We start from the raw sequence: 23,498 nt of genomic DNA, 5'->3' as shown, positions 1-23,498 counted from the left end.
GCTCTCTTAAACTCAGAGTGTGCCTGGGCAGAAGCTCTGGAGCCCAATACCTGCATTTTACAAGTCAGATTGCTGCGTTTTGCTCAGTGCCTGTGTGCCTGCATACGTGGGTCTCCTGATACTCAGGCACGGCAGATGACTTTCACCTTTGTTTTAGTGTTTTGCTCACTGCTGCATCTGCAGAGCCTAGAATGGTGCCTGGTACACAGCAGGCTCTCAATGTCTTATTAATGAGTTGCCTTTTCCAATGCTGAAGTGATTATGGGTGAATTCCAGAAGACCCTGCATCATTTTTTTAATTAATTAATTAAATAATTTGAGACGGAGTCTCGCTCTGTCACCTAGGCTGGAGTGCAGTGGAGCGATCTCAGCTCACTGCAACCTCCGCCTCCCGCGTTCAAGCAATTCTCCTGCCTCAGCCTCCAGAGTAGCTGGGATTACAGGCAACGGCCACCACGCCCGGCTAATTTTTTTGTATTTTTACTAGAGACGGGGTTTCACCTGTTGGCCAGGCTGATCTCGAAATCTTGACCTCAATTAATCCGCTCGCCTCAGCCTAGGATTACAGGCGTGTGCCACCGCGCCCGGCCTAGAGGCAATTTTCTATTTCTGACTTGTTAGGCTAGTCAGAGCGAGACGTCTTTACAGGTTTAGACCGGCAGCTGGAAAAGGCACAGGGCCCCGAGCTCCTCCTCCAGCCAGCCCCACCCCTCCTCCGTTGAAGACCAGCCCTAATAAGGCAGTGACCAGAATTAGAACCAGGTGGAGTGCACTCCGGGCAGGACAGTGGGCAGATCCTATCTCGCGCATGCGAACAGCTTCTGTGCCGGTTCCTTGAAGAGCGGGCGCAGACTCAAAGCTGTTGCTTCCGCCCTTACTCCCTTCAGCTCGTCCTGGGCGGGGCGAAGCCAGGCTGGGGGAAGAGGCGTGGCGGCGCTGTGCGCGTGCACAAAAAGGAACTGAGGGGCGGGGGCGTTAGGGCACAGCTGGCTTGAGCAGCTGAACTGGAAACAAGATGCAGGTGAGCTAGGACGGGGCTTGGGTCTGGGGGCTGCGGCCCGTTCGTTTGTTTCGTTGGGCCCAGGCCGGCGGTGGACGCCCGCCCTGTGGGAAGCATCGGCCCCGCAGGCACGAGGGAGGCCCGGCGCGTCCAGGCCCTGCGCAGGCGCAGTGCGGGAGGGCGGGCGTGGTCCCACCAGGACTCGCGGCCTGGGCTACCCGCCTCGGTGTGCCCCGTTCCCCAAACCTCGTCCTCTGGGACTACGTCTCCTCGAGGTCTCTCCCCACCCGGGTCTGTGAAGGTCTTGCCGGATCCCGCCTAACAAAAGTTACCTCCTCTCCTGAACTCCCCTAAGGCACACCTGGGCAGAGGTGTTAGGAAGTAGAGGGTCCGGCCCGGGGTCTTCCGCACGTAAAGCAGCGGCGCAGCCGGTGTTTCTGGCTCCGCTGAGAGCCAAGTGAGGGCTTAGTTACACCCTCTTCACCCGAGCCCTGGGGTCCAGTTGGGGCGCGCTCCCTATCTGACCGCTCGGGTTCCAGAGCTCCCCGCGAGGGTCCTTCTGTTTCGTGTTTTTTTTTGTTTGTTTTTAATTGAATTAGGTAAAATTATTTTTCTGTAGCTGCAATTTACTAGCGGAATTTGGTTAAAGCCTAAAGAGAATGAATGAAAACACCGTGGAAACGGGCACCATTGTGGGCAAAAACCTATGCCAACTAAATTTTGTCACTGTCCAAGGATCTCGGCTGTGGTCAGAAATTCTAATCTCTGCTCAGTGGCGGATGGAGAGGAGATGGTGCGAGTTTTGCTGGGGAGGGACGCATTAGGGGCTGGAGGGGAGGGCGTGTCTGCCAGGAGCCAGACACTTTTTTTTTTTTTTTGGAGACCGGGTCTTGCTCTGTTGCCCAGGCTGGAGTGCAGTGGCTCTATCACAGCTCACTGCAACCTCGACCTCCCGGAGCTAAGCCATCCTCCCTTGTCAGCCTCCGGAGTAGCTGGGACCACAGGCGTGCACCCACCACTCTGGGCTACTTTTTTGTACAGATGGGGTCTCCCTATGTTGCCCAGTCTCAGCCTCCCAAAGTGCTGGGATTACAGGATGAGCCACCATACCTGGCCTAGACACTCTAAATGGTGAAGTGGGAGCTTGAGGGCTGCCCTGGCCTCCTTTGCATCCCCTGTCCTTCAGGTCCCTTGAGGCCTTCCCTGACCACCCTGTAGAAAGGATTCTGCTCTTTTTGTTTGTTTGTTTTTTTTGAGACAGTCTTGCTCTGTCGCCCAGGCTGGAGTGCAGTGGCGCGATCTCAACTCACTGCAAGCTCCGCCTTCCCGGTTCACACCATTCTCCTGCCTCAGCCTCCCGAGTAGCTGGGACTACAGGCGCCCACCACCACGCCCGGCTAATTTTTTGTATTTTTAGTAAAGACGGGGTTTCGCCGTGTTAGCCAGGGTGGTCTCGATCTCCTGACTGTCGTGATCCGCCCACCTCGGCCTCCCAAAGTGCTGGGATTACAGGCATGAGCCACCGTGCCCGGCCTGGAAGATTATTTTTAAGCCCCCAGACTCCTGTCACAGGTTGCTTTCCACCCTCAGACGGAATGTCACCTCCTCTGTAGGGAACATCCCTATCTACTCTGTGGAATGTGGGTCCTGGGTAATTCTCTAAAACGACAGCCTGTTTGTCATTGCACTTGCCACAGTTTTATTTCTCTATGTGCAGTTTGTATATATACTTGGTTGTTGCCTGTCTCTTCCTCTTGACTGTAACACAGGTGACTCTTGCATTCACCACTCTTCCCCATTGCCTACAATAATTTACGTGTGGTAGATACTTAAATTTTATCTGTTGAATGAATCACTCTCAGTCATTATTATTATTATTTTGAGACTGTGTCTTGCTCCGTTGCCCAGGCTGGAGTGCAGTGGCACAATCTCAGCTCACTGCAAGCTCTGCCTCCTGGGTTCACGCCATTCTCCTGCCTCAGCCTCCCAAGTAGCTGGGACTACAGATGCCTGCCACCACGCCCGGCTAATTTTTTGTATTTTTAGTAGAGATGGGGTTTCACCATGTTAGGATGGTCTATATCTCTTGACCTCGTGATCTGTCTGCCTCAGCCTCCCAAAGTGCCGGGATTACAGGCATGAGTCACCGCGCCCGGCACTCAGTCATTATTAAAAATATTGAACACAGGCCAAGTCAGAGCCTTAGTATCCGTATTGATACAGATCTGCACGTCCTATCCTAATTTTTACCCCAAGAATAGCTCCTCCATTCAGGGAGGCGTAACACAGGAAGAACAAAACAGGGGCTGTGGATCTTTTGACACTTTCTCAGAAAGTGTTCACAGACTGGTATGAATTCCTCCCTTCCTGTCACTTTTCCCATTTGGCCCCTTGCTCAATATGGCGCCCTACATACTAGACTTAGCACTCATAGTAACCTTGGTCCTGCTCTTCTAGGACCCCAACGCAGACACTGAGTGGAATGACATCTTACGCAAAAAGGGTATCTTACCCCCCAAGGAAAGTCTGAAAGAATTGGAAGAGGAGGCGGAAGAGGAGCAGCGCATCCTCCAGCAGTCAGTGGGTGAGTTCACTCGCTTTCCTCTGCATCTGTCTGGGTTAGGAGATGGCTCCCTAAGCCTCTGATTGCCAGGAGACAGGTCGGAGTGGCAGCATGGACACTCTGTGTCTGTGGGACCTCAGACAAGACACAGGGCATCTCTCACCTTCACCTTCCTGAGCCATAGACTTAGGGGACTTCAGATATGTCCCACAAGTCCTTGTCCGTGTCACATGAGCACAGAAGAAAATACTTCTTTCTGCTTTCTGGTCTGTGATTCCCATTGATAATGTCATGGAAATTCGTTCAAGGTTTTTATTATTTGTATTTTCCTGAACATATACTTTATTTATTTATTTATTTATTTTTTTGAGACGGAGTCTTTCTCTGTCCCCAAGGCTGGAGTGCAGTGGCGCGATCTCAGCTCATCGCAACCTCCACCTCCTGGGTTCACGCCATTCTCCTGCCTCAGCCTCCCGAATAGCTGGGACTACAGGCGCCTGCCAACATTCCCGGCTAATTTTTTGTATTTTTAGTAGAGACGGGGTTTCACTGTGTTAGCCAGGATGGTCTCGATCTCCTGACCTTGTGATCCGCCCGCCTCGGCCTCCCAAAGTGCTGGGACTACAGGCTTGAGCCACCGCGCCCGGCCTACATATACTTTATTCTCTGTGGTTTCATTGAGGATATTAACTAAAAATAGCTTCATTTGGGGAGGTGTAAGATGTTTGCAATGTGTGGGAGCCAGGGGGCGTTTTCTCAAAGGCAGTCGTACTGTCTGTATTGGAGTCCCTTGGAGTGCTGGTAACCCCACCCACCTAGTGTTTACTGAAGCAGTCTCTGGAATGAGGCCCAGAAATCTGCATTTTAAACAAGTGCCTTAAAGGATTCTGATGCGTGTCATAGTTTGAGAAGCATTGGTCACAGGTACTAGTACTTTTGTTCTCTGTTGACACATTAGCGCTAATTTAGTTAAGGATTTATTAGAAAGTATCCAGTGAGTGCTTACTGCATGATTATCACTGTCAGGTGCTTTTCTGGGGTTGGGGATTTAGCTCTGCATAAGCCAGACACAATTCTCTGCCCTCAGAGAACCAGCATTCGAGTGGGGGAGACAGTAAACAATAAAGAAAATAAGGCAGTAAAAGGGACTAGAAAGGGTTGGAGGAGAAGCCAGGGTCAGAGAGGGCCCCACTGAGATGACATTTGCATGGACCTGAAGGAGGTGAAGTTGGCATTTGGGTAAAGACCTGAAGGAGCTGAAGAACACATTTGAATAGACCTGAGGGAGTTGTTGAGACCTGAAGGAGGTGAAAAAGACATCTGGGTATTCCTGAAGGGGGTGACGTGAGCAAGTGAAATGTGGGCCCTGGCATGGCTGGGAATTCCTGAGGAGCTGGAGGCACTGGGGGAGAGTGAGTTCAGAGCAGCCTCAGCAGACCCAGTAGCTTCTAGTAAGGACCTTGGCCTTTACACCTAATGAGGCAGGAAGCTTTTGGAAGTTTAAACGGAGGAGTGACATTGTCTCTCTTTTTTTGAGATGGAAGTCTTGCTCTCTTACCCAGGCTGGAGTGCAGTGGCACAATCTTGGCTCACTGCAACCTCTGCTTCCCAGGTTCAAGCCTCCCGAGTAGCTGGGATTACAGATATGTGCCACCACGCCTGGCTAATTTTTTGTGGAGATGAGGTTTCACGATGTTGGCCAGGCTGGTCTCAAACTCCTGACCTCAAGTGATCCGCCCACCTCAGCCTCCCAAAGAGCTGGGATTATAGGTGTGAGCCACTGCACCCGGCCAAGGGATGCATTAACTTTGAGATCCCTATTAGACAAATAGCCACATTAAGAGGGCCCTTGGGTATGTTTTTCTCCACGTTAGAGAAGTCTGGGCTGGAGGCCTATACTTTGGGAGTTGTTAGCATATTGATAGCATTGAAAGCCATGAGATTAGATGCAATCACCGAGGGAGTGGGTGTGGGTAAAGCAGGAAAGTAGTCAAAGGTTTGAGCCTGGGGAATTTTAATAAAAAAAGGGTTCAAAAGTAGGGCGGTTGGCTCACTCCTGTAATCCCAGCACTTTGAGATGGGCAGATCACTTGAGGTCAGAAAGTTCAAGACCAGCTTGACCAACATGGTGAAACCCTGTCTCTATTAATGATAGAAAAATTAGCTGGGTGTGGTGGCACACGCCTGTAATCCTAGCTACTCAGGAGGCTGAGGCAGGAGAATTGCTTGAATCTGGGAGGCAGAGGTTCTCAGTGAGTCAAAATCGCACCATTGCACTCCAGCCTGGATGACAAGAGTGAAACTCTCAAAAAAAAAAAAAAAAAAAAGTGGGGCAGGGTGAGGCGGGGTAGGAGAAGAGAGGGGAGGAGGATCTGAGGGCTTGGGGAAAATGCTGTCAGTCAAGAAATTGGGATTACAGGTGTGAGCCACCATGCCCGGCCTCAGCTTCTAATGTAGTTGTGGTGCTGCCTTAAGTAATTTTTGTTTAGATGGGCTAAGGATCTGGTGTTGTGTGCATATCTTTAGGAGAAAAGAGAGAGGAAAAAAGAAAAATGCATGTTTGTTCATCCTTTTAAATTTTTGCTTTTTGCCAATGTAACTAAATTCAGTGAAAACATATGAAGATATGACTTTGGAAGAGCTGGAGGATCATGAAGACGAGTTTAATGAGGAGGATGAACGTGCTATTGAAATGTACAGGTAAGTGCCACCCAGAGGGGCTGTTTGTTTTTTTGTTGTTGTTTTGTTTTGTTTTGGCGTGGCAATAAAATGTGTGGGCTGAGCATGGTGACTCATACCTGTAGTCCCAACACTTTGGGAGGCTGAGGCAGGTGGATCACTTGAGCTCAGAAGTTTGAGACCAGCCTGTGAAACCCCGTCTCTATAAATATACAAAAACTAGCTGGGTGCAGTGGCGAACGCCTATAGTTACAGCTGTTCAGGAGCCCGGGAAGTGGAGGTTGCAGTGAGCTGAGACTATGCCACTGCACTCCAGGCCGGGCGACAGAACCAAACTCTGTCTCAAAAAATAAAATGAAATGTGTGACCTTCAAAAAATTAATTTTCATCTGAGCGACTATAGTTAAATAATAATATTGTGAATTTTAGCAAACTGATCTTAGATTTTTGCCATGAGACCAATAAATAAACCTGGGCTTTTACAAGGATTGCCTTCTAGAAGATGTGTGTGTACACTTGTTTGTGTGTGTGATGTAAGATGTTTCTCTCCGTGTTTTGTGCAGACGGCAGAGACTGGCTGAGTGGAAAGCAACTAAACTGAAGAATAAATTTGGAGAAGTTTTGGAGATCTCAGGGAAGGATTATGTTCAAGAAGTTACCAAAGCTGGCGAGGGCTTGTGGGTCATCTTGCACCTTTACAAACAAGGGTGAGCTGATCTTCCACTCCATCTATCAAATGTTAATTTGAATTTATGTCTTCAGGATCTCAGGCCTTACCTATATCAGAGGATTTAAAAATTTTTTTTTCTGGGCCAGGCGCGGTGGCTCACACCTGTAATCCCAGCACTTTGGGAGGCCGAGGCAGGTGGATCATGAGGTCAGGAGATCGAGACCATCCTGGCTAACACGATGAAACCCTGTCTCTACTAAAAATACAAAAACAAAATTAGCCAGGCGTGGTAGCAAGCACGTGTAGTCCCAGCTACTTGGGAGGCTGAGGTGGGAGAGTGGCATGAACCTGGGAGGCAGAGCTTGCAGCGAGCCAAGATTGCACCACTGCACTCCAGCCTGGGTGACAGAGTGAGACTCTGTCTCAAAAAAAAAAAAAAATTTCTAGTACTGAGTTTTTTGTGTTTTTTTTGCCGGTTTGCCCAAACGTTATTACTTAATTTTTTATCTTAAGACTTTCAATTTAATATCTGTGACTAATACGAATGCCTTTGTTAAAGTATAGCAATGAAGACTATGCTTTTCTGTTTTTAAAAAGGAATTCCTAAGTTATTTATTCCTTTACAGGAACTGTGACATTTCAACATTCTATGTAATGAATTTATCCTCATAGATGGCAAGGTTGGCCTTTACAGTAGTAATTGTCTGAACTGTGTGATACTGAGGGCCTCTGATGTTTCTCAGCTCTCCACTCTTGTCTTAAACTATAGAGTCCAGTGCTTATTTAGGAATTTCTTTTCTTTTTGAGATGGAGTCTCACTCTGTTGACCAGGCTGGAGTGCAGTGGCGTGATCTCGGCTCACTGCAACCTGTCTCTCGGATTCAAGCGATTCTTCTGCCTCCGCCTCCCGAGTAGCTGGTATTACAGGCGACTGCCACCGCACCCAGCTAATTTTTGTATTTTTAGTAGAAACGGGGTTTCACCATCTTGGCCAGGCTGGTCTTGAACTCCTGACCTCGTGATCCACTCTTCTTGGCCTCCCAAAGTGCTGGGATTACAGGCTTGAGTCACTGTGCCCAGCCAAGAATTTCTTTAAAGCAGAAAACATTTTCCGACATTTCACACTTTCTAAACCTTCAGCGTTTTCTCATTCAACTTTATAAGAAACGTATAGCCATTATCTTTTACATTGAAGCTGTTTTTCTGACTTGTTTTGTCAAATAAATTGGACTTTGGATTTGTGTTCTTCACTTTCCCTCAGCATATTAGGAAATTTTTAAGAAATGTTAATTCAGCTGGGCATGGTGGCTTACACCTGTAAACCCAGCACTTTGGGAGGCCATTGCAGCCAGATCTTGAGCTCAAGAGTTCAAGAGCAGCCTGGACAACGTGGTGAAACCCTGTCTTTACAAAAAAAAAGCAAAAAAAAAACCAAAAAATTAGCTGGGCATGGTGGTGTGTGCCTATACCCCCAGCTACTTGGGGGGCTGAGGTGGGAGGATTGCTTGTGAGCCGACATCACACCACTTCACTCCATTTAGCCTGGGTGACAAACAAGACCCTATGTCAAAACCAACAACGTTAATTCATCTTAGCTAGCAGCAGAATTACTTGTGAAACTGTTACAAGGTTTTACGTAGGGTAGAAGGGTCATTGAGCTTTGTTCTGTATAAATGTAGGATCATAATTGCTTCTGTTTTCTATATGTGTTTTATAGAATTCCCCTCTGTGCCCTGATAAATCAGCACCTCAGTGGACTTGCCAGGAAGTTTCCTGATGTCAAATTTATCAAAGCCATTTCAACAACCTGCATACCCAATTATCCTGATAGGAATCTGCCCACGATATTTGTTTACCTGGAAGGAGATATCAAGGCTCAGTTTATTGGTCCTCTGGTGTTTGGCGGCATGAACCTGACAAGAGATGGTAAGGGCTCTGGGAGACAGGTGGGGCCGTGAGAGATGGGAGGTGCATTTCTGTTGGAGAGAGTGTCTGTTTCCTGGACTCCTGTTATGATGGTGGGTCAAGTTCACCTCTGCCTGTGTATGAGTGACTGTTAAGAGGACAGAAGCACATTTAATCTCTCATCTTAGTTGCATTATCAGGAGCAGTTACAACTGGGCTCTACGGATTCTTAGTTCAAGGAAGGCATTGATAGACTTAAATATAAGCATTTTTTCTATTGGTGTGGAATATATTTTGTCTCTACAGTTAGATGTTTTTGTAGCTTGAGATCACAACATTCAGCTTTGCTTTAATTCACATGAACACAGGGAGATGTTAATGTATACATCTGTATTTTTCTATAGAAATATTCTCGGTTGAGTATCTTAGTAGCGTTTACATTTATTTACATATTTATTTATTTATTTATTTATTTATTTATTTATTTATTTATTTATTTTTGAGACAGAGTCTTGCTCTGTCACCTAGGCTGGAGTGCAATGGTACGATCTCGTCTCGCTTCTGCCTCCCGGGTTCAAGTGATTCTCCTGCCTCTGCCTCCCAAGTAGCTGGGATTACTGGCACCTACCACCACGCCCAGCTAATTTTTGTATTTTTAGTGGAGTCGGGGTTTCACCATGTTGGCCAGGCTGGTCTCGAACTCCTGGCCTCAAGTGATCTACCGGCTTCAGCCTCCCAAAGTGCTGGGATTACAGATGTGACCCACTGCGCCCAGCTAGTAGCTTTTATTTATTTTTTTTGAGACGGAATTTCACTCTTGTCATCCAGGCTAGAGTGCGATCACGTGATCTCGGCTCACTGTAACCTCTGCCCCCCAGGTTCAAGCGATTCTCCTGCCTCAGCCTCCCTGGTAGCTGGGATTACAGGCATATGCCAATATGCCCGGCTAATTTTTTTGTATTTTTAGTAGAAACGGGGTTTCTCCATGTGGTCAGGCTGGTCTAGAACTCCTGACCTCAGGTGATCCGCCCGCCTCGGCCTCCCAAAGTGCTGGGATTACAGGCGTGAGCCACTGCGCCTGGCCAGCTTTTAAATTAAATTAAAATTTTATTTAATTCTACCTGTTAGCTTGGAAGGAGGTGGTGTTTGTTTGTTTGTTTTTTGAGATGGAGTTTTGCTCTTTCACTCAGGCTGGAGTGCAGTGGCGTGATCTTGGTTCACTGGAACCTCAGCCTTCTGGTTTCAAGCAATTATGCCTCAGCCTCCCAAGTAGCTGGGGTTACAGGCGTCCACCACCACTCTTGGCTAATTTTTGTATTTTTAGTAGAGACAGGTTTTCACCATGTTGGCCAGGCTGGTCTTGAACTCTTGACCTCGTGATCTGCCCACCACAGCCTCTCAAAGTGCTGAGATAAGAGGCGTGAGCCCCCGTGCCCGGCTGTGTTTTTTAATTCCTTTCTACCTGTTAAACATGGAGGTATCAAAATACATATCCACACAGAATGTGAAAGAGAACCTCAGCCCAGAGGCATTCTTGCCAAGTGAAACTCTTGATCTCTTTATTGAAATAATATTTCCAACTATGCTTTACTAGAAAAACATTTTTAAACATGACTTTATATACTAGACCACTAAGATACTCATCTGGCGGCCAGGTGCAGTGGCTCATGCCTGTAATCCCAGCACTTTGGGAGGCTGAGGCGGGCGGATTGCCTGAAGTCAGGAGTTCGAAGTCAGCCTGGCCAACATAGTGAAACCCTGTCTCTACTGAAAATACAAAAAATTAGCTGGGCATGGTGGCAGGCACCTATAATCCCAGCTACTCGGGGGCTGAGGCAGGAGAATCACTTGAACCCAGGAGGCGGAGGTTGCAGTGAGCCGAGAACGTGCCATTGCGCTCCAGCCTGGGAAACAAGAGTGAAACTCTGTCTCAAAAAAAAAAAAAAAGATACTCAGCTGGGGAAAGTATAAATATACAAACACACACGTATAGGAGATACATCAGTACATATTCCAGTGTTCAAAGGCGTACAGCATTTCAAACTAAATACATGTTTTCATCTTATCTTGACCTTTTTTGAATGTACCATAAGGGGAGAGAGAAGTGTGTAATTGTCTTTATTTCTAAAAAAAAGTCTTGAGGTCTAGTGAACTTACATATAACGATTGCTTTGTGTAAGTGAACAGTAACATTAAATACATTTATGTACATATGTGTGGATATATAAAGATTTATATATATATATTTTTTTTAAATAATTTTTGAGACAAGGTCTTGCTCTGTCACCCAGACTGGAGTGCAGTGGCGCAATCTTGGCTCACTCCAGCCTCTGCCTCCCGGGTTCAAGCGATTCTCGTGCCTCAGCTTCCTGGGTTCAAGTGATTCTTGTGCCTCAGCCTCCTGAGTAGCTGGGACTACAGGCATGCGCCACCATGCCCGGCTAAGTTTCGTATTTTTAGTAGAGATGGGGTTTCACCATGTTGCCCAGGCTGGTTGTGAACTCCTGACCTCAAGTGATAAGCGATCTACCCGCCTCAGCCTCCCAAAGTTCTGGGATTACAGGCGTGAGCCACCACGTCCAGCTGGATATAAATTCTTGAGTAAGGAATTCGAAGTCTTTTTTTTTTTTTTTTTTTTTTTAAAGAAACAGGTTGAATTTGCATAACATTCAACCAAAGTACCTAGAGCTGAAAATACTGGTGTTACTCATCTTCGTGGTGCACTTTTTTTTTTTTAACCCAGCATGACTGAGGTATGATTGACCAAAACAATTGAATATATTTAAGATATACAACATGGAGATTTAATAGCGGTACAATGTGAAGTGATTACCACATCCAACTAATTAACCATCCATCATTTCACATAGCTGCCATGACTGTGGTGAGAATCCTTAAGATCTACTTTCCTAACAAATTTCGGGTATATAATATATTATTATTCACTGTAGTTACCATGTTCTACATTAGGTCTTCAGAACTTACCCATCTTATAACTGAAAGTTTGTATCCTTGGCCAACATCTCCCATTTCCACTCCTGCCCCCAATAACCACCATTCTATTCTGTTTCATGGAACACTTTAAGTTAATAAGACAAGTAAAATTCGACTGAGCACATTGGCTGACGCCTGTAATCCTAGCATGTTGTGAGGCTAAGGCTGGAGGATCGCATGAGGCCAGGAGTTTGAGACCAGCCTGGGCAACATAGCAAGATCCCATCTCTACAAAAAAGAAATTAGCCAGGTGTGGTGGTGCACACTTGTAGTCTCAGCTACTAGGGAGATGGGCGGGAGGATCATTTGAACCCAGGAGTTCAAGGTTACAGTGAGCTATGATTGCACCACAGCACTCTAGCCTGGGTGATGGAGTGAGAGCCTGTCTCCAAAAAAGTAGATTAAGATAAGACTTCAGTAAAATTTGTTTTCAGATTTTTTTTATTTTGAGACAGAGTCTCACTCTGTTGCCCAGGCTGGAGTGCAGTGGCGCGATCTCGGCTCACTGCAAGCTCCGCCTCCCAGGTTCACACCGTTCTCCAGCCTCAGCCTCCCAAGTAGCTGGGACTACAGGCATCTGCCACCATGCCTGGCTAATTTTTTGTATTTTTAGTAGAGATGGGGTTTCACCGTGTTAGCCAGGATGGTCTCGATCTCCTGACTTCATGATCCGCCCGCCTTAGCCTCCCAAAGTGCTGGGATTACAGGCGTCAGCCACCACGCCCAGCCTGGTTTTCAGGTTTTAATCGATGTGTCCAATTAGCAGAACGCTCTGCCTTGATGTTCCTTTAAGCGAAGCCATTTGTTGTAGAATCTCTTAGGTAGTCCTTTGGTTCTGCCGGGACTCTTCTCTGAAGTAGGCAAATACGTCACTTGATTTTGCTTCACTTGGTCTCAGACCGCAGGAATTTTGCTGATTTTAAGAGTGAAGTATTGGAGCTGAGTCTTCAGTTACTAATTCTTTATCTGGTGCTTTACTTTTTTTTATTAGTTGGAACAAATGCGTAAGTTCTAGGGTATCACCACATTCTTTGACCCCAATAGATTGAGATACTGGACATGAGGCTGAAGAGTTTATTAAAATTGGATTTAATGATTAGATTGCCAGCAGGTCTGTGAAAATTATTTCCTTCAAATTTTTCATGCTGATTTCCTTCCTGGGAAATTGTCCAAACTGGGAAATTGTAGTCATCAGAGGATAGGTTTATTCTTTGTATTTTTGAGACAGGGTCTTGCTCTATTGTGTAGGCTGGAGTGCAGTGACATGATCATGGTTCACTGCAGCCTTGAACTCCTGGGCTCAAGCGATCCTGCCACTTCAGCCTCCCAAATAGCTGGGATTATAACACACCACCACTGTACCCAGCGAATTTTTATTTTTATTTTTATTGTTGAGACAGTCTCACTGCTGCCCAGGCTGGAGTGCAGTGGTATGATCTTAAATGTCTGCAACATCTGCCTCCCAGGTTCAGGTGATCCTCCCACCTCAGCCTCCTAAGTAGCTGGGACCACAGGCACATGCCACCATGCCTGGCTAATTTTTCATCATGTTGCCCAGGCTGGTCTGGAACTTCCTGGGCTTAAGCAATCCACCCGCTTTGGTTTCCCCAAAGTGCTGGGATTACAAGCGTGAGCCACAGCACTTGGCGTACCCAGGTAATTTAAAAGTTTTTTGAGACGAGGGTCTCACTATATTGCCCAGGGTGGTCTTCAGCTCCTAGCCTCAGCTGATCCTCCTGCCTCAGCCTCCCAAAGTGTTGGCATTACAGGCATGAGGCATTGTGCTGGGCCAAATTTCAATAATTGTATTTTCTACTTAGAAAAAACTAGCTTGATGGACTTAGGGTGAGGGGACCTTTGCAGCACACTGCCTTAGGTGATTTGCTTTTCCTTTACCATGTAGAGTTGGAATGGAAACTGTCTGAATCTGGAGCAATTATGACGGACCTGGAGGAAAACCCTAAGAAGCCGATTGAAGACGTGTTGCTGTCGTCAGTGCGACGCTCTGTCCTCATGAGGCACAGCGATTCCGAGGGTGACTGAGGCTACAGCTGCTATCACATGCCGAACTTCCTTGTGACAAATTGGCTGGATTTTTTAAAAAAGGAAAAAGCAAGAACGAATCCTTGTGGTTTTTAGTTTTGTATAAATTATGTTTCAAATCTTTACATTTTGGAAATAATCATTGCTGGAGATTCTGTTAAATATTTTGGAACTCTTTTTTTTAAATTATAGTATTTCCTCTAAAAAAATTAAAACCAGCCATTTGTATGGCAAATGTCTGTTTTCCTCATTTATATTTTAAGCCATAAAACCTAGTCACTATTTTTTGACATATAACTATAAAAAGAAATAGTTTTAAATGTGAATAAATTATACAGTGGAAAATTGCAAACTAAGCCTTTAGATACATTGTTTATTTTTATTTTATAAAGAGCAATGAGATTATTAACTCTACAGGAATGGTCTCTAGGGCAAAAGAATCTTAGTATTGAAGAAAGAGACAAATTTTGTGAAACATTCCCTTATCGAAGCAATAACTGAAAGGTTCCAGTTTACTGCCATATTTGGTTAAATGTGTTTTCTTGTTAAAATAGTTTATCTCAGACTGTTAACTAATTTTTTTTTTGAGATGGAGCTTTGCTGTGTTGCTGAGGCTGGAGTGCAGTGGCACAATCTCAGCTCACTGCAACCTCCGCCTCCCGGGTTCAGGCAATTCTCCTGCCTCAGCCTCCTGAGGAGCTGGGATTACAGACCTGCACCACCACGCCCGGCTAATTTTTGTACTTTGAGTAGAGGTAGAGTTTTATCATGTTGGCTGGGCTGGTCTCAAACTCCCAACCTCAAACTCCTGATCCACCCGCCTCAGCTTCACACAGTTTTGGGATTACAGGTGTGAGCTACCGTGCCTGGCCTGTTAACTAATTTTGATTACTATAAGAGGACATTAAATTTATGGAAACACATAAGCATACACATAAATAAACTAAATCAACTCATTTTGTGGTTCATAGGTATCTCGTGTGTGAGATGTGCCCCCCTCAAATATTGTTAGGCTGTTGGCACATTACCCATATGACATGAAAAAAACAACATATCAAGATGTTTTGTCAACCAGATCCTGTTAGTATTTCTCACTTAACAAACAAACATTGATACTGAACAATTAGAGGAAATATTATTTTCTGATATTTGTGTTGAATGATGTACTTAGTGCTGGTTAGGATCTTAAGAATCAGCATGGAGTTCTTTTAGATTATGTTGTAAAATTTATTTTTGCTCTAATTCAAAGAATGACAAGCAACTTGGACCCATTTTATCAGAGGTGTCTGAGATTTGGATTCCACCCCCCCTTTTTTTTTTTTTTTTTTTTTTAAATAGAGACGGAATCTCCCTGTGTTGCCCAGGCTGGTCTTGAGCTCCTGGGCTCAAGCAATCCTGCCATCTCCGCCTCCCAAAATGTTGGGATTACAGGTGTGAGTCACTGCACCCCGCCCACATACACAAGAGCCAGCACTGCCAATAACATATTCACTGGTGGTGTACTTTGAAAGTGTTTCATGGAATTTTAATTGCAGGGTTGGAACAAATTTGGTCAGTCCTCTTACTTGGATGCTGGTTCCGTGGGGTTTGTAGGAGAGCTACCTTCTTAGATTTTGGTCTTGGTAGCTGACATTATTATGAGATCTTGAGGGAAGAACAAAGGTGGAAAGTTCAATGCTACATGTGCCTGAGAGCCTTAATGTGCACATTTACAAAGAAAAAAAGGTGGTGCATGAACGGGGCAGCGTCCACAGTGACAGATAAGAGCTTGAGTCCACTATGAAGCCCACACAGGATCTAATTCTAAATTATTAGTTGTGCCACTGCAAAGTGTGAAAACTGCACCCCATAATTTTGCCTGCACACCAGATGAAGGCATTTAGTTTGAGCACAGCAAAAGCTCAGGTGCCTGTGGCATTGGCAAATGAGCCCTGATTAATTCTCGGAGACTTCCCTGTAATACTATTATCTTTCTAATTCCTTTGACAGAGGTGATAAGACTTGGTGCTTAAGCACTGAGTTCCCCCAGTTCCACAGCAGTGACCAGTGGGGGACACAAGGACACCTGGAAGCTGTCTTCTGTGCTTGGAGGAAAGGGTTGTGGGGAAAGGTTAAGCAGGTACTAGGTAGCCACCCCTACCCCCACTTTTTTTTTTTTTTTTTTTTTTTTTGAGACAGGGTCTCCAGTTGCCCAGGCTGGAATGCAGTGGCATGATCTCATCTCACTGCAGCCTCAACTTCCCAGGCTCAAGCGATTCTCCCACCTCATCTTCCTGAGTAGCTGGGACTACAGGTGAGCACCACCATACCAGACTAATTTTTTTTTTTTTGTATTTTATGTTGAGACAGAGTTTCACCATGTTCCCTGCCTGGTCTCGAACTCCTGGGCTCAAGCGATCCACCTGCCTCAGCCTTCCAAAGTGCTGGGATTACAGTTGTGAGCCACTGTGCTCGGCCTGGGTAGCCCTTTCTTAAGTGATTGGTGGGAAATGGTTCCAGAAAATTGGGATAATAAATGATTGGGAATAGTGAAATTGATAGGATTGTATAATCAAATACTTCCTTCTTTTGTGGAGGAGAGAAAGGATGTGGATAGATGACATACACCTCCTTCATTGCACACCTAACTTCACCTTCTCACACCCTGAGTCATTGCTTCTGCAGAGACCTACAGCGGAGCCGCTTCCTGGTGGTTCAGAAGGACTTCAGAAAGTTGTGCTGGGCTGGGCGAGGTGGCTCATGCCTGTAATCCCAGCACTTTGGGGGGCCAAGATGGGCAGATCACCTGAGGATAGGAGTTTGAGACCAGCCTGGCCAACATGGTGAAACCCCATCTCTACTAAAAATACAAAAAATTAGCAGGGCATGGTGGCACAACGCCTGTAATCCCAGCTACTTGGGAGGCTGAGGCAGGAGAATCACTTGAACCTGTGAGATTCAGTAACTTCATGGGCCCGGCTTTTGGACTTCCGTTTCCAGTACTTGAAGAACACTGAACAACCCACCTGACGACGACTCAAGCTGTTAGATAAAACTTATTTTTTTTAAGTTGCAGTGGAGGTTGCAGTGAGCCAAGCACACCACTGCACTCCAGACTAGGTGACAGAGTGAGACTGTGTCTCAAAAAAAAAAAAATTGTACTGGCTATGAAAGGCATCTATGAGAGAGATGGAAGGGCAATTTAGAGGGGTGTCCCACATCAGGGAGGGCCAAAAGTTGTGGGTTTTTTTTGGCATTTATTACCTCCAGCTTTAAACTCAACCTTCTTATATAATCCCAAATATATCTATATATATATGTATATATATATATATATATATGTATTTTTTTTTTTGAGACGGAGTCTCGCTCTGTCACCCAGGCTGGAGTGCAGTGGCACGATCTCGGCCCACTGCAAGCTCCGCCTCCTGGGTTCACACCATTCTCCTGCCTCAGCCTCCCGAGTAGCTGGGACTACAGGTGCCCGCCACCACGCCCCACTAATTTTTTTTTTTTTTTTGTATTTTTAGTAGAGACGGGGTTTCACCATGTTAGCCAGGATGGTCTTGATCTCCTGACCTTGTGATCTGCCAGTCTCGGCCTCCCAAAGTGCTGGGACTACAGGTGTAAGCCACCGCGCCCAGCCTATAATCCCAAATCTTGACCAACTACTTTTCAGGTATGGCAGGCAACAAGTGTTGTGACTGCAGCACCTGGGTGAGAAACATGCTCCCATGAAAGGGGCTAGGTACAGTGGCTCACGCCCGTAATCCCGGCACTTTGGGAGGCCGAGGCGGGTGGATCACCTGAGGTCAGGAGTTCCAGGCCAGCCTGACCAACATGGTGAAACCCCATCTCTACTGAATACAAAAATTAGCCGGACATCATGGCGCCCTGTAATCCTAGCTACTTGGGAGGCTGAGGCAGGAGAATTGCTTGAACCTGGGAGGCAGAGATTGCAGTGAGCCAAGATAGCGCCATTGCACTCCAGCCTGGGCAACAAGAGTGAAACTTTGTCTCCAAAAAAAAAAAAAAAAGACAGAAAGTGCTTTTGTCCTGCTTACAGAAACCAGCTATTACTCACAGATATAACCTTGGAGACAGGTGGCTCTCAGTGTCAAGTGAAGACGTGCCTATCTCCAAGTCCCCTCCCTCCCTCTCTACCCCATTCTTTGCTCCAGTAATCATCCGTCTTGATTTCTGCTTCTCCCTGGACATGGGGCCTTCAGGTAGTAACAGTGTTAGGGTCCTGTGGCAGAGACTGCTGGTTGCCCACCAGTATCCAGGATTCTCCCCCCCTACTCCAGTGGCAATGGGACCAGCTGAAAGAGTAAACCCTGGCCTCTTTTGAGCTGTGGGTGGTTGGCTGGGAGTTCAGTTCTGGGCAAGCTGCTACAAGGGAGAGACAACTGCCATGTGCCCTTTGTGGACTTAACCCCCTTCTACTTTCTGACAGAAGTGTGGATGCGACTGCAGCCTACGTGGGCCATGAGGTATTTATATATAGAGGCAAAGCAGTAAGGACAATATTCCCGAAGATGCTGTGGAGCCACTATATCCCAGCCCTTGACTGTCCTCTCTGGACTTATGTCATTAGGAAAGACATAACTTCCGTCTTGGTCTCTGTTAGCAGCAGCTGATGCATTTCCTGATAAAACCACCTGTCAAAGAAAACCTCAAACAAAACATTCATTCTAGCTTTCTACTGCCCGATGCTGAATTACTTGACATAACACAAGAGTAGTCTGTATTCCCTGCCACTAGCTGTCATCATTGCCTTTCAGTAACTTCATGGGCCCGGCTTTTGGACTTCCGTTTCCAGTACTTGAAGAACACTGAACAACCCACCTGATGACGACTCAAGCTGTTGGATAAAACTTATTTTTAAATTTTATGTTCTTAACTGTTTCACTGAGTTGGTAAGAAAGGAAAACATTCTGAGAGGCCAAAAACGAAGTGAAAGCAGAACTCCAGGAAGGTAAGGGGGCATTCAACTTTTCTCCCTAGGGACACAAACCAAATCTTAGTGATGCTGTACTTCTATTAGGATGGACTTGTGGGGCCCAGGTGACAGGGGATTAGCCTGAGGAGTGCCTAAGTTGGGGGTCTGATTAGGAAGTCTCCCTGCAAACAGCTGGAATCCCAAAAGATTGCATTCAGTGTTAGGGGAAACTGGCACTAGTTGGGAGAGAACATAGTTGTCTCTGAGATGCCAACTACAAGCCTTCCCTCATGCAGGTTTGTAGTTCTAATTCTCGTGCTACATCAGGTCTAAAATCCTCTCAAACCAGGTTCTCAAAGAGGTCCTAGGCTGGGTGCGGTGGTTCATGCCTGTAATCCTAGCACTTTGGGAGGCCAAGGAGGGTGGATCATCTGAGGTCAGGATTCCAGACCAGCCTGGCCAACATGGTGAAACCCTGTCTCTACTAAAAATATAAAATTAGCTGGGCGTGGTGGTGGGCACCTGTAATCCCAGCTACTTGGGAGGGTGAAGCAGGAGAATCACTTGAACCTGGGAGGCAGAGGTTGCAGTCCAGCCTGGGCAACAAGAGCGAAAGTCTGTCTCGAAAGAAAGAAAGAAAAGAAAAAGAAAGGAAGGGAGGGAGGGAGGAAGGAAGGAAGGAAGGAAGGAGAAAGAAGAAAGAAAGAAAGAAAAAGAAAGAGAAGAAAGAAAGAGAGAGAGAGAGAGAGAGACCCTAAGCTGGTAGTACCTCTGAGTTCACGGCCAAAGCAACTGCATATCTATGCTAGAGCACACCTTTGATTTAACCTCAAACGCTCTCCACAGATAAAGCCCCAGCCAGGTGTGGTGGCTCACGCCTGTAATCCCAGCACTTTGGGAGGCTGAGGTGGACGGATCACGAGGTCAGGAGATCAAGACCATCCTGGCTAACACGGTGAAACCCCGTCGCTACTAAAAAATACAAAAAATTAGCTGGGCGTGGTGGCGGGCACCTGTAATCCCAGCTACTTGGGAGGCTGAGGCAGGAGAATCGCTTGAACCTGGGAGGCAGAGGTTGCAGTGAGCTGAGATCGCGCCATTGTACTCCAGCTTGGGCAACAAGAGCAACTCTGTCCCCCACCCCCCGCCTCCACGCCCCCAAAAAAAGGCCGGGCGCAGTGGCTCACACCTGTAATCCCAGCACTTTGGGAGGCCGAGGCGGGCGGATCACAAGGTCAGGAGATGGAGACCATCCTGGCTAACATGGTGAAACCCTGTCTCTACTAAAAATACAAAAATCAGCCGGGCGTGGTGGCGGGCGCCTATGGTCCCAGCTGCTCCGGAGGCTGAGGCAGGAGAATGGTGTGAACCCGCGAGGCGGAGCTTGCAGTGAGCCGAGACTCCGTCTCAAAAAAAAAAAAAAAAAAAGATGCCCTAAGCTGGTAGTACCTCTGAGCTCACGGCCAAAACAACTGCGTATCTATGCTAGAGCACACCTTTGGTTTAGCCTCAAACTCTCTCCTAGAAGCTCCAAGGAACATGAGCTTCTAGTAAAAATATCACAAACCCACAAAATCACAGGATGCCACAGATAAGGCATCCTGAATGAAAGCCAGCAGAAAACAGACAGCACAGCCAGACCTGCAAAGACAGGAGAGTGGAATTTTCAGGCATAAAATATATGATGAATGTTTTTTATATGTTATATAAAAGTGTAAAAACATATTTAAAAAAGTTTTTTATGTTATATAAAAGTGTAAAAAAAACAGACTACCTTATATAAAAATGAATTCCTTAAAAAAAAAACTAACAGAACAGCGAATTAATGAACTAGAAAGCAGAGCCAATTCCCCCAAAGCACAGGGACAAACGGGTGGGACAAATTTTAAATGTTACATTTAAAATCGTGATCCTGGCTGGGTGTGGTGGCTCATGCCTGTAATCCCAGCACTTTGAGAGGCTGAGGCAGGCAGATCACTTGAGGTAGGAGTTCGAGACCAGCCTGGCCAACATGGTGAAAGCCCGTCTCTACTAAAAATACAAAAATTAGCCAGGTGTGGTGGTGCACACCTGTAGTCTCAGCTACTCTGGAGGCTGAGGTAGGAGAATCACTTGAACCTGGAAGGCGGAGGTTGCAGTGAGCTGAGATAATCGTGCCACTGCACTCCAGCCTGGGCACAGAACGAGATTCCATCTTAAAAAAAAAAAAATGTAGTCTTGTGTTAATTTGCTTAAGAAAATAGATGTGGAAGACTGAGGTGGTCTTGCATGTCTCAAATTTTAGGAGAGAACTGGAAGTATAAAGTATTTGAAAATATAAAGACATTTTCCAGAATTGAGGCAAGACACCGATTCGCAGATTTGGAAACTTACACAAATCCCAAGTGAGTTAAATAAAATAAATCCATACCTCCATATATATTGAAGCTGCAGGATATCAGGCAGCGACAAAAGTCAGACAACCTATGAGATAGTAATGATGAGGCTTACTGACTTCCCAACAGCAGGAAGGAAAGCCAGAAGACAGTGGAATAGTGTCATCAGTGGCTTAAGGGGAAAAGCAACTCTTAACCCACAGTTGTTTACAGCCAGTAAAGCTGTATTGTACGGATGAACTAGAATGAACTAGATGAAATAGACATTTCAGACATAGAATAGATGTGTTTGTCACCAGTGGACACTCACTAAAGGAAAGTTAAGGAATTTGCAGCCAAGAGCGGTGGCTTACACCTGTAATCTCAGCACTTTGGGAGGCCGAGGTGGGTGGATCACCTGAGGTCAGGATTTCGAGACCAGCCTGGCCAACATGGTGAAACCTCATCTCTACTAAAAGTACAAAAATTAACCGAATGTAGTGGCAGGCACCTGTAATCCCAGCTACTTGGGAGACTGAGGCAGGAGAATTGCTTGAACCCGGGAGGCTGAGGTTGCAGTGAGCTGAGATCGCACCACTGCACTCCAGCCTGGGCAAGAATGAAGCTCTGTCCAAAAAAAAAAAAAAAAAAAATGAAATTTGCTTTGTGCAGAAGGATGATGAACTGATGAAAGGTCTAAGGTTCAAGAAAGCATGTTGGCCTAAAAAGGGGGAGTGGAAATCTTAATGAACATTGACTTCACATAGTAATGCAAAGAATGTCTTGTTTGGGACATAAAGAACCAAATACAACTAAAAAAAAGGACAAAAGAGTACACAAGCTGAAGGAGGATAAACTGGAGTTCAAGCATTCTTAGATCTTTACAAAGTATTCAAGAGGTTGGCAAAGTTATGCATGTTAAAAATATTTTATTCAAGGTAACAGTAAAAGAAAAAAAATTGAGTGTATAACTTTTAAAGTAATGGGGGAAAAAATCTCAGTTAATTCAAAAGAAGACCAGATGGAAGAATAAAAAGAAACAGGAAAGCAGGTCTTAGAAAGTCCAAAATAAGATTTTAGAAGGAAATCTAAAACAGTAATCACAGTAAACATAAATAGATAACACTCTTAATAGTCTTACCATATGATCCAGCAATCATGCTCCTAGGTATTTCCCCAACTACTTGAAAACTTATGTTCACATAAAACCTGCACACAAATGTTTAGAGCATCTTTAATCATTATTGCTCAAAACTGGAAACAATCAAAATGTTCATCAATAGATGAATGTGTAAACACACTGTGGTATATCAGGACACAACAAAAGGAAATGCGCTATCAAACCACACACACACACACACACACACACACACACACACAATGTGGATGCTAAGTGAAATGAGCCAGTCTGAAAGGGAATGTGGATATTTATCTCCTCATCCTCATGATGAAACTTGACCCCAATGTTGGAAGTGGGGTCTAATAGGAGGAATTTAAGTCATGAAGGTGGATCCCTCGTGGATAGATTAATACCCTCTGTTATGGTCTGGATCTGTGTCCCCACCCAGATCCCATGATGTTCAATTGTAATCCCCATTGTTGGAAGTGAGGACTGGTAGGAGGTGATTATGTCATGACAGTGGATTTCTCATGAATGGTTTAGCGCTATCCCCCTTGGTACTGTCCTCACAATTGATAGTGAGTGAGTTCTTATAAGATCTGATTGTTTAAAAGTGTGTAGCCCCTCTCCCTTCACTCTCTCTCTTGCTCCTGCTCCCACCATGTGAGGCGCCTCACTCCCGCTTTGCCTTCTGCCATGATCGGAAGCTTCCTAAGGCCTCCCCAGAAGCAGATGCCAGCATCACGTTTCCTGTACAGCCTGCAGAACCGAACTATGAGCCAATTAAACCTCTTTTCTTTATAAATTATCCAATCGCAGGTATTTCTTTATAGCAATGTGAGAACAGACTAACACACCCTCCCTGGAAGGGAAGGGGGTACCCGCAATGGGATGAATACTCACTCTATTAATTTCCGTGACGGCTGGTTGTTAAAAACAGCCTGGCACCTCCCTCCCCTCTCTCTCACCATGTGATCTTTGTACATTGGTTCCTTTCGTCTTTCACCATGAGTGGAAGCAGGCTGAAGCCCTCACCAGAAGCAGATGCTGGTGCCATGCTTCTTGTACAGCCTGTAGAACTGTGGGCCAAATAAGCCTCTTCAGAAATTACCCAGCCTCTGGTATTTCTTTCTAGCAACACTAAATGGACTAAGACATAACATTCTGGAAAAGGCAAAACTGTAGATACATTAAAAAGATCAGTGGTTGCCAGGGGTTCAGGGGAGAGTGGAAGAGTTGAATAGGTAAA

The 23,498-nt window shown here is 45.8% G+C and overlaps 1 protein-coding gene and 2 pseudogenes across 2 annotated transcripts; all 3 read left to right on the top strand.

The window, feature by feature from the left end:
* The first annotated feature begins 888 nt into the window (after nucleotides 1-888).
* On the top strand, nucleotides 889-14,093 carry PDCL3 (phosducin like 3). Of its 2 annotated transcripts, none has more exons than XM_032176731.2 (6): nucleotides 889-1,021; nucleotides 3,458-3,584; nucleotides 6,173-6,263; nucleotides 6,806-6,949; nucleotides 8,630-8,838; nucleotides 13,715-14,093. In XM_032176731.2, the coding sequence occupies exons 1-6, from the start codon at nucleotides 1,016-1,018 to the stop codon at nucleotides 13,852-13,854; spliced, it is 717 nt and encodes a 238-aa protein (XP_032032622.1). In that variant the 5' UTR covers nucleotides 889-1,015; the 3' UTR covers nucleotides 13,855-14,093. The 2 variants fall into 2 exon arrangements, with proteins under 2 accessions (XP_032032622.1, XP_058284637.1); XM_058428654.1 differs by lacking the exon at nucleotides 889-1,021 and adding an exon at nucleotides 1,685-1,793.
* Nucleotides 14,094-14,806: 713 nt separating this feature from the next.
* On the top strand, nucleotides 14,807-14,892 carry LOC116484410 (small nucleolar RNA U13; annotated as a pseudogene).
* A 3,157-nt stretch (nucleotides 14,893-18,049) lies between these two features.
* The window catches only part of LOC116484220 (NANOG neighbor homeobox-like), a 76,609-nt pseudogene continuing 71,160 nt past the window's right edge, over nucleotides 18,050-23,498 (top strand).

Source organism: Hylobates moloch, unplaced genomic scaffold, assembly GCF_009828535.3.
Source record: "Hylobates moloch isolate HMO894 unplaced genomic scaffold, HMol_V3 SCAFFOLD_15, whole genome shotgun sequence".
Taxonomy (NCBI): domain Eukaryota; kingdom Metazoa; phylum Chordata; class Mammalia; order Primates; family Hylobatidae; genus Hylobates; species Hylobates moloch.
Note: the sequence above shows the minus strand (reverse complement) of the source record. Positions and strands in the feature narration are given on the sequence as shown.

Coding starts and splice junctions, on each gene's coding strand:
- PDCL3 (XM_058428654.1), top strand. CDS start 1,707: ATGCCAACTAAATTTTGTCACTGTCCAAGGATCTCGGCTGTGGTCAGA. Junction 3,585..6,172: donor CATCCTCCAGCAGTCAGTGG/GTGAGTTCACTC, acceptor AACTAAATTCAG/TGAAAACATATGAAGATATG. Junction 8,839..13,714: donor CATGAACCTGACAAGAGATG/GTAAGGGCTCTG, acceptor TTTACCATGTAG/AGTTGGAATGGAAACTGTCT.